The following is a 15,174-nucleotide window of genomic DNA, read 5'->3' on the forward strand; positions in this document are numbered from 1 at the left end:
AGCAATGAGTCAGCGTGAGAAGGCAAGCGCGTGCGACGTGCCTCAACGTCATGTGATTCCTCTGTTGTTTGCTAACATCATGTAAACAGAAACGGGGGAAGTGGTGCAAATATCCATTTACTCTCGTTCAATAATGAGTCTTTGCTAAAGATTTAGAAGATTTCTTTATTATTATTTTTTTTACTTTCACCGTTGTTCGTCTTTATATCTTTAAACACGACCAACGGAATCAGCTGTGTTTTCGCTGAAGGTAAGACTCGCCGATTTAGCTTGTTGTTATGACAACGTATTAAAAGAAGCGTTAGCATTGTAAAGTCACGTACTGGCTGGAAACAAATATGATCCACAGGATGTAAATTGTACGACATCTAAGCTTTTATTCAATAGTTTATCTACATATATTAAATGTTTCTCAGATGAACGCGCTGGTGGCTCTGTGTCATTTCTGTGAGCTCCATGGCCCACGAACACTGTTCTGCACCGAGGCGCTACACCCACCATCCCCAGACCCTTCGTCTCAGATGGGAACCCCTGTGGCAGGAGACAGGGATGGTGACCGGGAGGGTGAAGGTCTGACTATGAGGGCCAACAGCTCAGCAACACAGAGAGGAGAGATGTGTGAGGTGAGTGGACTGAAAGCCTGCTGTTTTGAGAATGAAGTTCTGCAGTCTGTTTCAAAGTTACTTATGGCCACCTTTTCTTTCCTCACAGGGTTGTCGATCTCTACCTGCATCTCATCCTGGCTTTGTGAGCATCGATGATGAAACAGGCATTCGCTTCTTGAGCCATCAGCATCCCAGGCAGTCCCAGCTTTTCAGTGTGGTCAGACAGGCCTGTGTACGCAGTCTCAGCTGTGAGGTAAATTAACCATACTCCACAAAGACTTTAAAGTAGAAGTTATCTTGGATAGATAGTCAGAAAAAGTGAACAAATCAGTCCATACATGAAGAAGTATAGCAGTAGAATTTAATATTTACATTATAGTCTGAGGATCAAACGTAATAGTTTAAAAAGAGTACTCAAATATTATATTTGTTTCAGACTTTGCCAAAAGAAACAAGCAGTAAGCAATATAAGAGGCATAAATTACTCCCACAATATACTTGGAAACATTATGGGTTACTGGGAAGAGAAAATATTGTAATTTGCAGTGGAAAATCATCAGTGTGTGCCTTTTTTGAAAATATTTTAGTTTTTTTTTTCTATCTGAGATGTCAGACTTTACAGTCTGTCCTGCTAACAAAGGAAATCTTGACTCGAGAAGATAATTTTCATAAATTACAGCGTTTTATTTGTTCCTTCTGTGCAGTGTTGGTGATCTTATTAGAAATAATGCATTTTTAAGTCAGAGCAGCTTCTTTTTTGGTTTTTCTCATTTTGAAACCATTAATAACACCATAAATACCTAGTTGAAAATTAACCATCGCAGCTAGAAAACCCATTATGAGAAAATGCTTATGCCCAATGTTGTAATTATACAGCACTGGTATGAAAATCTCAAAGTAGAAGAGGGAAAATTTGGAAGAGGTGGAAATCATATATTATCTAAAGAAATACTGTTTTTGTTCTCTTAAGTTTGTTTTCACAATTGGGGCCAATTCCAAAAAGACAAATTTGTCTTTCCTTTTATGAAAGAAAATGTGTAGTAGCCGTCTTTCAGCCAGCTGACCAGTATTGTGAAGCAACAAGTGGGGAAGGAGCAGTGCTGAGTTACTATATTCCATGGTGCTGTAGAAAACTCTGGTCACTCCAGCACTTCCCTTTAAAATGTAGGACTGACATGACGGAAAATGTTTGTAGTTTTGAAAACATAACTTCTTCAAAGTTAGGTATATCTTGACACCAGTAACTGCCCCATAGCTAGTCTGAAGAGGGCAAATGTCATATGCTGCTAGATATTAGGCTTTTAAGCACGACACTTAATTTGATTCTCTGTTTTCTTTATTTTTCGAACAATCTCATTTTAAATTTATTTGCACCTGTTTTTGTCCTTTGTTTTCAGGTGTGTCCTGGCCGTGAGGGGCCCATTTTTTTTGGCGATGAGCAGCATGGATTTGTGTTCTCACACACCTTCTTTATCAAAGACAGCCTGGCCCGCGGTTTTCAGCGATGGTACAGTATAGTTTTGGTGGCCATGGACAGGATCTACCTTATCAACTCCTGGCCTTTCCTGCTACGTCACCTCAAGCTCACAATACATAGTCTTCAAAGCACAGCTTTAAAGGTAGATCAATGTCATGGATGCTGTACTCCTTTAGTATTGTTTTTTAAACGTATAGATAAATTATCCCCATTCTGCTCATATATATTTGTCTTTTCCCCATCAGGTGTTTGACAGTGAGCAAGGAGGTTGTCCCCAGAGAGCTCTGAGGATGAACAGTGTATTTTCCCCAGCAGTTTTTCCACACCAGAGGAGTGGGAATGCGGCTCGATCGCTAACCTCACTGACCCAGCACCCCAATCTCTGGGCTAGTCTGCACTGCTCTTTTAGCTGGTGAGTTGAAAAACTTCACCTCACTGGGACAGACAGTTTCCTTTTGTCATGCTGATCTGTGTTTTCCATCGTTTTTCCAGGTTGCTGAAAGCTAGTGGCAGTCGTCTAACAGAGAAGCTTCTTGAGGGGGCCCCCACTGAAGACACACTGGTGCTTATAGAGAGACAAACGGGTACAATATTTTCTCTCAACCAGCACATTTTCTTTTAACCTTTCTGCAGTACAAATATTTGTTACATTCACCTTTATCGTAAACTATTGAGCTGTAGCATAATGTGGTAAAGCATTGTTCTCTTAAAGAGAGGTTGCTCTCAGTCAATGCCACATGTTTGCTCAGTGTTGGTTGGTTTCAGTATTTCTGGTCTGAAAACACTCCTGATAAAACCTGACTCACTGGATCGCTCAGAACTCCGTCTCTGCAGCCAGAAAACCATGACGACACTCAGATAACTTGTCCTCTCTTGACAGAGCTTGCCCTATTCTGGTCAAGATTTATAAAGTGGTAAAAGATTTACAGAAAAGTCTCTGAGTCCAGTGCAGCTTTTAGATCAACCATCTTAATAGTCAATTCTATACAATTCAGGATCACAAATGGGCAAATGCATACGGCGACAGAAGTAAGAAACTCCATGTTTTAACAGTATCACAAAATACTTGACATCCATGAACATAGTGAACATTTAATCAATAAGTAATAGTTTCTGAGTATCAAAGATTGACTACAATCCCTTGGGCAGGTGATAATACCTTCTTGTCATGAAACGGTGTGGTGAGGGGTGGTGAGGCAGACGCAGCGGACCCAGGTATGGTGAATAATGAAATTTAATGAAGAAAACTCAGTCCAAACAACGAGCAGCAGGCACATGGACACACTGACAACGAACGGACTAGACATTGACGAGGACCCCACGAGGAACAAGGAACACAGGTGGAGTTAAATACACGGGAGGGTAATCACAGAAACGAGACACACCTGGGAACAATCAAGGGGAGGACAGGACAACGAAGAGACTTAAGGACACAGAAAACTCTAAATAAACACAGAAAAACACAGATCCTGACAGTACCCCCCCCTCAAGGGCGGCTACCAGACGCCCACAAAACAAAAACACAACAAGGGTGGGCGGAGGGGCGCTGGACGGGGGGCCAGAGTCCAGAAAAAACAAAAAACAACCCACCGTTGTGGGCGGAAACACAGGGAGGGCCAAGAGTCCAAAAACAACAAAAAACAACCCACCATTGTGGGCGGAAACACAGGAAGGGCCAAGAGTCCAAAAACAACAAAAAACTACCCACAGGGTGGGCGGAGGCAAAGGAGGCGGGAACCACGGAGGTGGTCTGGCGGTCGTCCACGGCGGCGGGAACCACGGAGGTGGTCCGGTGGTCGTCCGCGGCGCTGGAGGCGGGAACCACGGAGGCGGTCCGGCGGCCGTCCGCGGCGCTGGAGGTGGCGACGAGGAGTTCCGGGGGCCGCCCACAGTCGGCGACGACGAGCACCCAGAGGCAGGGTCTCAGGTGGAGCGCCGAGAGTCGGGGTCTCGGGTGGAGCGCAGGGGGTCTGGGTCTCGGGAGGAACACTGAGGGTCAGGGTCTCGGGAGGAACGCAGGGGGTCTGGGTCTCGGGAGGCACGCAGGGGGTCAGGGTCTCGGGAGGCACGCAGGGGGTCAGGGTCTCGGGAGGCACGCGGGGGTCAGGGTCTCGGGAGGCACGCAGGGGGTCAGGGTCTCGGGAGGAACGCTGAGGGTCAGGGTCTCGGGAGGAACGCAGAGGGTCAAGGTCTCGGGAGGAACGCAGAGGGTCTGGGTCTTGGGAGGAACACAGAGGGTCTCGGGAGGAACACTGGGAATCTCGGGAGGAACGCAGAGAGTCTGAAGTGGTCCGGAGTGGACCCTTGGAGCTGGCAGCCGAGGCGAACTGGAGCGAAGCCTCGGGGCCGGCTGCGGAGGCGAGCCGGAGCGAAGCCTCGGGACAGGCAGCGGAGGTGAGCCGGAGCGAAGCCTCGGGACCGGCAGCGGAGGTGAGCCGGAGCGAAGCCTCGGGACCGGCAGCGGAGGTGAGCCGGAGCGAAGCCTCGGAACCGGCTGCGGAGGTGGTAGCTCCGGAAAGCGACGAGGGGCCGGGTCCACCGGGGGCTCACGTCGCTGTCTCCGGGCAGACAGCGGAGGAGGTGTTCCCAGAAAGCGACGAGGGGCCGGGTCTGCCGGCGGCTCACGTCGCTGTCTCCTCGCTGACAGCGGAGGTGGCGGCTTCGGAAAGCGACTAGGGGCCAGGTCTGCCGGCGGCTCACGTCGCTGTCTCCGGGTAGGCAGCGGAGGTGGTTCTCCCACAAGACGACCAGGGGCCGGGTCCACCGGCGGCTCTGGTCGCTGGCTTCCCGGACGGAGGTATCGACCGGGGCCGAATCCGGGGGGTGCTAACACCAGCCTTGTTCCCCGGAAAAGCTCCCGCTGCAGGTCGGCGAGAGCTTCAGCCAGCGCCCTGTCCTCCCTGCCGGACCTCCGCCTCGGGCCGCTCTGCCCTTTAGGAGGTAACCTCACTCCAGCTGGGTCCATAATAGCATCCTCACCGATCGGTCTGGTCGGGTCCTTCTGTCATGAAACGGTGTGGTGAGGGGTGGTGAGGCAGACGCAGCGGACCCAGGTATGATGAATAATGAAATTTAATGAAGAAAACTCAGTCCAAACAATGAGCAGCAGGCACATGGACACACTGACAACGAACGGACTAGACATTGACGAGGACCCCACGAGGAACAAGGAACACAGGTGGAGTTAAATACACGGGAGGGTAATCACAGAAACGAGACACACCTGGGAACAATCAAGGGGAGGACAGGACAACGAAGAGACTTAAGGACACAGAAAACTCTAAATAAACACAGAAAAACACAGATCCTGACACTTCTGAAGTTAACACATCTAACATTTTATATTCAAATAGCTTTCTTTAAAAGAGTTGCTCTTGAAAATGAGACATCATGTCTCCATGTGGTTTACCTAGATGAATAAATCATCAAAAAAAAAAATCAATATACCTGATTTGAATACTTTTGCAGAAGGATCCGGGAAATTAGTCAGACATATTAGGGCAATAGTGAGAGAGAATCTGCTAAAGGCTGCAACGATTTGAGACTGGGGCTAAGATCCACCTTCCAGCAAGACAACAACCCCAAGTGAACATCCAGAGCTGCAGTAAAATGGTTCATAATATATATTTATGTATTAGAATGGCTTTGGCCTAAATCTAGATTTCAGTCTAGATGTGTAAAGCTGCTATAGACATAGCCTAAATAGTGGTTTTGCAAAGCAATAATTCAGGGGGCTGAATAAAACTGCTCAACATGCTTTTGAGATCTTTATTTATAAAAACCATTTGAAAATTATTTATCTTTTTGGTGCTCTATGATATACAGTAAATTCTTTTAAAATGTATTTTGTGATACTAATAACATAATAATATCAGCTGGTTATTACTGTAGTTTTCTTTAAACGCGTGATAGGTGGCACTCCTGTAATTACCACATCATGACTCTCTGAGTTATTTGTAACTCTGGCAAATATATTTATAAATAGCTGAATTTGACTTTCTCTTATTGGAGAGCAATGTTTCAGACTGCTGACCAGCAGTATGCAGCAACGAGTGAGGGAGTGCTGTTTTACTGAAGGAAACTGGAGTTGGTCCTGAACTTTCTCTAGCATCTCAACTTAGGAAGTTAGCAGTCACTAGGTCACTATTCTGCCCTGTTCATATAAACAGAATCCAGACGACTTACTTTGTTTGGATTCAAGCTTAGGTAGAATGAAAAAAATATCAAACCAAACTACATCAGAAACATTGTAATGTTTTGTTTTCAGTTCAGAACATCACCAGTTCACAGCAGGAGTCACCGCCAGGCACTTCACAATACAAACATTTTAATTCAGTCCAGTCATACAGACTGATTCAGATGTAAGAAATACCTTCCTGCTCGATCCTAGACAGAATACAGCAGTGTCAGGTTCAGTTTATTACAGCAACTTTGAGAAATGGGTTCATTTAAGGAAAACTTTGGTTCGTGCTCATTGAAGGTACAAATAAATGTGGTTTTCAAGCTAGAAATATAACATATAGAGGCAAACACAAACTAACCAGTGTGCCGTTTGTCAATAAAATAACACTTTGTGCTATTCATACTCATCAGTAGAAGTGTGCTCCAAAACTTTGATGAACTTGAAATGTCCATGAATACAATGTTAATGTTTGTGTAGAATCAGCATTCAGGTAAAATCTGCCAAAACACAAAGTCATATCAGATGTTGAAAGTGAAAAAAAAGGAAATTTATTTCTGCATCATGTTTGCATTTTACTGGCTTTTCCGTCCTGCTGCTTCATGGAACACATGTCTGCATAACCTCAGTCTATTTTAATAAATCTCTGGACCATAAATGACTCCAATCCCCAAATTCAGCGAAGTTTTATATTGACTTGAGCAATGCTTTCTGAAGATTTGCACACAGAGTTTCTGTGCTGAACCAATCCCACCCACCCCCAACCAGCCCACATGTTTACCCCTGAGCCCTGCACTTCTCTGGAAGCTGTTTATAGACCCAATCATATTGCTGATCTGTTTCCTATTAAACCAATACATTTTCATTTTCTTTCTTTCTGTATTTATTTGTTTGGGATTTTGTAATGTTAGATAAATTTAATAGTTGTCTTCAGTGCTTTTCAAAGAAGAATATACTCCCCTCACTATGATCCAATCCTAGAAAAATCCTCAAAAATGGAATAAAAAGGACAATAGTGGGATTGTTACTGTCGGAGCAATTAGTTTATTAAATCACAAAAATGATCCTAAATCAAAATGACCTGCCATCTCTTTACAGATCAATGCATCCACTGAACTCCTTCCTGGCCGCAGATAAAACTATTATTTTATTGTTACTTTTTTATCTTTGCACATTAAATTGCATCATTTACAATGACTTAAAGACTTGAGTGGGGATAAAAGGGAGCTTTTAGGATTCTTGTCCTGGATTTTAACCAGCGGGTCTGAGTTTCTGTTTTGGTATGTGTCAGCGTTCTTTAATACCCTCTGAACTGAGCTGTTCGGTAAATACTGAATAACTCTGTCAGTTTCACGATTGCTTTTTGGGTGGAGGGTTGTTGCAGTAACAGGTTGAAAAAACACGAGGCTCTTTTTATTCCTGTCTCAAGAAACGTTAAGCCTCCGGGAAGCAGGAAGAATTTTCCCTTGTAATATGATTCACCACAGAGAAGAGAGTTATCACTTTGTAGTCTTACAGTAACTGCCAGTTTTTTGATGAACTGCTCTGTTTATTAAGGAATTTAAGTAACACTGTTCCTGGTCCTGTCCAAATGTAGAAAAATATCTGCTTTTTATCCTGCAGTTTGAAATGTGCTTGTAGCTTAGTCTGGTAATTTGGAATCGTTTTTAGTAAATGCTGTGTTAAAAAGAGTATAAAGAGAACTGAAAATGCTTGTATTTGTATCTTTGTATCTGTATCTTTTTTTTTAAAGATACAAATCAGACCCACTGGTTAAAATCCAGATTTAAGATGCAAAGATTCCCTTGATGGGATTCAAAATATAAAAATGTGGAAACCAGTGTGTTCTTAGCAAAGCAAACATTTTAATATTTTATTTATGCATAAAAACAACCTTAGGACTGAATGAAGGCTAACTTCTGCATTCGTATCATTGCAAGAACTTTAATATTGGCTTGTACAAAGCAAATATCTTTATCAAAAGCAAATATGTTGACAGATTTTCATCCACAATAAAGTATATTTATTTTTTTATTTAGATATGTGATCTGTCATTAAATGGAAGTTACTTCGCAACAGTGAGAAAGCCTTTGTGAGAAATTTAAATCTGTTGATCGATAGATGTATCTTGACCACAGGTTGGTTTTGTTGCCATCCATATAGAAAGAGATGGAAAGCCCCCTGAATGATGGAAAGTCCCTTACGGTATTGTGGTCTTAATGATATGAGTAAAAGTTGCGTGGGTACAAAACACAAACAAACACTGTAGCACACAGTATTTGCTCTTAACCTGCATCGTCGGTTCGGTTGATGATTAAAAGCAATTAGGAAACTCTTTGGTGAACAGTGAGGAGGCACTGGTGGAAACACAAAATCAGAGGAGTCATGCGGAGTAGCATGACCTGTCCACAATAATTTCCTGTGAAAGTTCCCCAAGTTGTTTTAGTTATTAAGTTTTCAAGTTTTTGTTTTCGTGTCACTGTTTGTCTTCCAAAGAGCAAGAAGAAGAAATGAGTTGCTGGGAAGGAGCAGAAGGAGGCAGGTCAGAGTCACAGTTACTCCAAACCGACAGCAAACTGGGTCTGCTGTGTGAAGCTTCAAAATCGGATGATGTGCCTGGTCCAAAATTTAAATCATTGAGACACTTGAGACAGGTAAACATGTCTAAAAGAAACATAATTTTGCTGTGCATAATCACTGGACATTGAGATTGTATAAATGAAAATGAAAGTTATAGAAAAGCTTTTTGTTAAATAAAAGATGTTTGTTTGTCATGGACTACACTCTGTCTGAGAGCTGCTGTTTGTGTTTTTGTCTGCAGGTCCTCGGGGCGAATGACTTTCGACAGCTATCATGGCATGTGCTCATGGGAAATCAGGTCATATGGAGAAGTGCAGACCCCGGACTCATCCAGTCAGCATTTACTGTGCTAAAGGTAACTCAGCTAGCAAGCCTTTTAACCCTTACCTTAAAATAGAGTCCAATAAAATGAGAATAATTAAAAGAAACAATCCACATCAATAGCACTTCTTAAATAAGGTCTTTTTCCCTCAGTTTATTTGTTGGTTTTTCATTAATACCACAGAAGGAAGATTTAGAGCTGTTGTTGTATTTAAAATGCATATTTTATTCCTTACCTGGAATTTAAGTGAATTCAAATGAGAAATATTGAGTAAACTGCCATTAGCATCACTGTTAGCCTTACTAAGTGTACATCTCAACTCCACATTAATCTCTTAGATTTCCCAGCAGGCTCTTTGCACGTCTGGAGTCAGTGAAGTTAAGCCAGAAACTTTTAGATCTCTAAATTTATAGACCCATCATCTTCCATTACATTCATAGGTTGAAAGCTCCAAATGATAAAATAATGTTGCAGTACATAGGGCTGCATGACATTAGGAGAACTTGTGAAATGTGATCACTTTAATGGATGCTGTGATACAATATGACTTCTGATAAATAATTAATTAAAAAGCTTTTGTGTCTCTCTGTTTTGGCTTCATAGCAAACAGTGAAAGAGTAGCCTGTCCAACTGCTGTTAAAAATACTAAATACAATTAATTATTTCCATTTAAACAATAAGGTTTTATTGAAAAGTTGCTTCTGACTGATGCCTTTTGTATTGGCATAGAGATAAATTACTTTTTATTTCTGTATGTGTTTACCACCATGGCACCTCTTTACCTTCTAAAACTTGTGCTCCATTAAATGACAAGTTTCTCTAAATAAAGTGATATTTAAGTATCATGTATGCATGATACTTAAATAATTAGCTAACATTTATTGCAATCCAATAAATGTTGGATTCTTGAATGACATTCTTGATGATGTCTACATGATGGGCCATAAGTTTCCATACATAGAAAAAATAAACATTTTATATTGGACAACCGTTTTTATTTTTGTGGGACTTTGTGTAATCGCTGTATGTCTTGGACCACTTTGTGGTTGATCTGCAACATTTCAAGTTTTCTGAAACTTGCAAATAAGTTTTGCCACAGTGTCGTGTGTGACGCTCGTTCCATGTTTTCTGTTAAAGCTTCATGCAACCATCCGACTGCTTCCCAATCCAGCCATCAGTATAATTTCAATTCTTTGCTCTTTTGTCAAACGCATCTTCTTGGGCATCTGTATTATAAAAGAAATATACATTTAACATTCTCCTATGTATGGAAACTTATGGCCCACCCTGTATAGCCCATACTTTGTTGTTGAAATATCTGTAAATTTGTTATATTTGGTGCATCCCTTGCTTTAAGATGCTCAGACTTCCTGTTATCAGCTGAAAGCCTTGCTCTCTCTTGCAGCCTGAATGAGTAATTGACATGAATTAGTTTTTTACATCATTGTGCTTCTTCTTTCTTCATTTTTTTTAACTCACTGATGCTGAAAATGACCAACTTTGAGTTTGCTTCACTTAGTAACAACATTTTCACCAAAGACTGATGTGGTCAGCGACTCGGTGGCACCTTGATGGGTGACGATGGGTTCACTAATCTGAAATAGACAGAATGTCACTGGTCCAGTTCTGGTCACCAGTTGGTTTGCGCATCCAACACAGCTTACCCTGTGAATCTCTGTGCTCCTGTTAGTCTTTGCTGCCAGTGGGCTGCGTGCGCTCCGTCCCATACAGCGCTCAGTACGAAGAGGCCTACAAATGCAACTTCCTGGGTCTCAGCCCAGACGTTCCTATCCCGGCCCACGTCAGCTCCTCGGGTACAAAACGACCCCCTGATATCAAAGTTACCTGCAGGCCACTTTGGGATGAATGTGTGACATCTGCTCTGTTTGTCATGCAGAGTTTTCAGTGCTGGTGGACGTTATGTTGAAGGGTTCAGCTGCAGGCGAAGATGAAATCTGTGCACTTTATCAGTTCATCATCAGCAGCGCCAACACACAGCCGACAGACAGAGGTGAGGCTACATGCCGTAAGCTGGTAGAGATCAGAGTATTTGATTTGCTGTTTTTATTGAGCGTCTTGTTTAGATTTGTTTGCTTGTAGAATGGACAAAACGCAGCACTTTTATTAATAAAAGTGTTGTTTGATAACATTATGACTGCATATACAACCATATTCTATAAATATGAAAAAGTTCATTTATTTCAGTATCTACATTCGCTAAGTGAAACACATTATATTGGTTAATTACACACAGACTGATGAATTTCTGCTTATAGCTACTGAAAACACAACATTTAAGGTTAAAATATTACAAATAAGACCAATAAGAAAACATTTTTAAAACACAAATGTGGACTTAATGAAAAGTATGTTTAACACCTGCGTAAAAGTTGTTTTAATTTGACAAGCGAACCTCAGAATGCTGTTCTAATTTACTAAAATAAAAAATTTCTGTAAATTGTCGTTTACAGAGGTTAAAAACCTCAATTTTTTTTAAATATGACTGTGTAAAAAAAGAGGTTATAGATATAATTTTGTGAAATCTGGGAGGTAAATTTCATTTATTACCATTTAATAAAGTTCTGATATGCAGAAAACAACTTAACTTGATTCTGATATTTCTGCCAGATAAATAATAGAACCCTGCATAGATTGAAATGATACTTTCAATCTATGCAGGTTACACACAATCTGCCTACCAGGTTGTGTGTAACCTGGTAGGCATTGTGTTTGGAAGAAAAATTTCATTTTAGTTTTAGTTTTCAGCAGTCAAGGCCAGTCAAACACAAAATTGTGTTCTTATGTGCTTCATTTCTACTAGAGTCTAAAATCTTAATACTAGATATAAAGCAAAGTTGAAAATCTAAAGTCATACAGACAATTGTAACATGGGAAAAATAACTTAGAACATTAATTAATCTGTTGGTGAAACTAATACTTTTTCACAAATATTAGAAAATAATAGAAAATATAAGGTACCTTCCGTTGAGCCTTAAAATAAATTGTTATTCTGTATTTTGGAGTCTAACCAGTGTGATTTGTGAACAGGACAAGTTTATGTGAAGCTACTCATTAATTGTGATTTAAGCCAGAGCAGCGGTTGTGCAAGTTATGAAACTGTTCAGCGCATAAATAAACTTTAAGGATCTGGCTCCATGTCAGAAAGTAATTATCTGGTGGCTGACTCTCCCCAGACTTCTCAGCTTGAATTCAAAATTGTTCTGTAAGCAAGTTGTTCAGACGGCACACATAAGAGGCAAACCTGTGTAATCTGGTTTGTACGACGAGCTGTGAAACTAAGATTTATTGAATCTTTACTGTGCTTTTTTTTCCCCAGGTCCAACATTGCTGAACAAACTTGAGGTGGCTCTGTCTAACGAGAACTTGTCTGTGGATGTTGTGTCTCACTGCCTGCTGTGCCTGAAGGAGGAGTGGATGAAGTGAGTAAATGAAAGTTGGTCTGAAATAGACAGACCAACTTTCTGAAAAAAGTTGGTCTGAAAGTCTATCTGTCTAACCAAAATCTTGGTTAGATTTTGTGCAAGAACACAAAATCTAACTAAGTATTTTTGTTCCACTTTCTTGTACAAATATCTTAGTATACATGAAATAAGACAGAATTAACTTACAAGTAACTTTTCAGCAAGTTTTAAGTCAATAATTCCTTAATATTGATGAAAACGTACTAGAGCCACTGCCAGATTATTTCACTTATAACTAGTAGGTTTTCACCAATATTAAGGAACAATTTACTTAAAACAAGCTCCTTTCAATTGTAGAAAGACATTTGCAGTATAAACTAGATTAAAAATAAGAAGATTTTCTGTTTTTGCAGTGTAAGGTAAACATAGATGTGGGAAAGATTTCTGTGTTCTCAGAGCAGGCTTTCACTCTTTCAGCAAAGTCAAAGTGCTGTTTAAATTCTCCAAAGTGGACGGTCGGGGCAGGGAGGACACCCAGAAGGTTCTGGCCCTTCTCGGCGCCACGGGGCCCGGCGAGGAAGACAACGTCAGGCTGTTAAAGTACTGGATGACTGGACTGAGCAAAACCTACAAGAGTCATTTAATGACAGCTGTTAGAGGAGGAGAGAGAAGCCCCAGCCAGTGATAAAAAGAGGAGGAGGAGGAGGCGGGACGTGGTGAAGAAAAGAAAAGTGACAGCAATAATATCTAAAGCTAAACGAAGCAAGAGCGAGTCTTTTCATGGGTAGTTTTGTTGACTGTATGGATTCAGTGTTGAATGAAGGAGCACTGTGAATGGATGACAGAAATGATTTTGCTCATCCATTATTGTCTTTTTAAGTAATGAGAAATCTATTGTGTACTCGCCTCTGATGATTATCCTGCTCAGATTAATACATGGAGTAATTTTGGATAAAGCATGGGGGCCTTTTTTGTTAAAGGGAATTCTTCTATAGGACCTCTCATCATGTGAAGTTTAACTTATTACTAAAAGTTTTTCCACTTTGTTTATTAATACAGATGCGTCCCTAAAGAAATAAACTCACTCTGATGCACTTTATTCCCAAATTGGCTCCATCTGGTGGTGAAGTGGGGAAATGAAAGGAGTGAAAGTGCAGAAGGAGTGTTTCTCCTCCAGCTCCCACTCACTTGTTTGACTGGAGCTCAGCCAACAAGTCTCAAGTGGTGTAAGACAAGACTTTTAAGGTTTTCTGCAACTCAAAGTTGTACAAAATGGTTGCATAACAAGTACTCTCACTAGTAGGGCCACGGCATTTGCACATTTTTGGCTCCTTAACGAGCCAGTCACACGCTGATCCTCTCTGCTTTTTCTGTTGTTTTTTTTTTTGTATTTTTGTGTAAGTCCAAAGCGTCTCTTGCTTTGCTGAGGTCCGCAGACTTCGGTCAATAAAATCCGGCAACATACGGCTCTGTTTAAACCTGGTAGATTTTTCTTTTTTCCATTGGTTTTACTTGACCTGAAACTATGTGATGATTGTGCAACCAGGTTTCCTTCACAGTCTGAAAGACTATGGATCCTGGTCTTAATAAGTGTGGAAAAAACACAAGAGAAAAAGATTTCGGTTGCCAGACTTAATTTCCTGTCCTGCTATCAAAATGTTGTGTTCATCCACCCATTAACTTATCAATCATTTTATTGACCATAAACCCACAGTCATGTTTTCTATTAACATCTCAATATTAGCCAAAAAAGAACCGGGAAGTCTGGGATTTTGACATGTGTAGGAACTCTGTGCAATGAAACACGTTTGGACTCATGCTCCGCTGCAAGATGAAATTCATAAATACTGGATTGACCGGAGCTTTCGTTCTCGATGCAATGTGTTGACTAAACTCTTCTGGTGTTATGCTTCTCCTCTCATAACTAAAATCTGGATTTCATTTGGTCTCTGACTCTCTGCTAGATCCAAAAGAACATTATTTCCAAATTGCTTGCATATTTTCTCAACATGCAAGTGATGCACGAAGCAGGAAGACGGCACAATGGCTGAATATTTACAACTGTCATTGTAGCGCATTGTAAAGGTCGAGAGGTTTCCACTTGATGAGGCCTCCGAGAGTTTTGGAGCGGGGCTTTTTTTGCGTACGGCGGGTTTTGCTGCTGCTCTGTAGTTTCCATTCCCCCTCAGCAGAGCAACCGGTCCACTTTCCTTTGACCTTCAATCAGAAAGAACATAAATAGAAACAAGTTTTTTCCTCCTTCCTTTCAGCAGTAATTAACCTCCTTCATGACACGTCGCTGAAATCCGAAGCAACAGGATGCTGCAGACGACCTGAGGCCTCGCATCAACACGTTACAGACAAGATGTTGACAGCTGTTCACAGTGCTGGACTTCAGTATCAGATGAGGCACATCTGTGAAGCTGTTTTTGATGGCAATGACTGCGAAGAGCTGCTCTACAAAGAATGACTTGCATGTTCTGGCAGTGGGGTGTTGCAATCTTGCTTGCCAGATTGACAAGGAATTATTTAAAGCAGAAAGAAAAGCGGCCCATGTGACGATTAATCAGGATGATACTGAATCTGAG

At 41.4% G+C, this 15,174-nt stretch overlaps 1 protein-coding gene across 2 annotated transcripts; it reads left to right on the plus strand.

The window, feature by feature from the left end:
* Positions 1–37: 37 nt before the first annotated feature.
* Positions 38–14,064, plus strand: flcn (folliculin). 2 transcript variants are annotated; one of them, XM_032558660.1, is made up of 12 exons: positions 38–250; positions 417–623; positions 712–858; positions 2,003–2,224; positions 2,328–2,494; positions 2,575–2,666; positions 8,759–8,916; positions 9,084–9,197; positions 10,855–10,978; positions 11,062–11,175; positions 12,502–12,618; positions 12,698–12,810. In XM_032558660.1, the coding sequence occupies exons 2-11, from the start codon at positions 417–419 to the stop codon at positions 12,606–12,608; spliced, it is 1,452 nt and encodes a 483-aa protein (XP_032414551.1). In that variant the 5' UTR covers positions 38–250; the 3' UTR covers positions 12,609–12,618; positions 12,698–12,810. The 2 variants fall into 2 exon arrangements, with proteins under 2 accessions (XP_032414551.1, XP_032414550.1); XM_032558659.1 differs by lacking the exon at positions 12,698–12,810 and adding an exon at positions 13,064–14,064 and having other exon boundaries at positions 39–250; positions 12,502–12,604.
* Positions 14,065–15,174: the final 1,110 nt, after the last annotated feature.

Source organism: Xiphophorus hellerii, chromosome 3, assembly GCF_003331165.1.
Source record: "Xiphophorus hellerii strain 12219 chromosome 3, Xiphophorus_hellerii-4.1, whole genome shotgun sequence".
NCBI classification, from domain to species: Eukaryota; Metazoa; Chordata; class Actinopteri; order Cyprinodontiformes; family Poeciliidae; genus Xiphophorus; species Xiphophorus hellerii.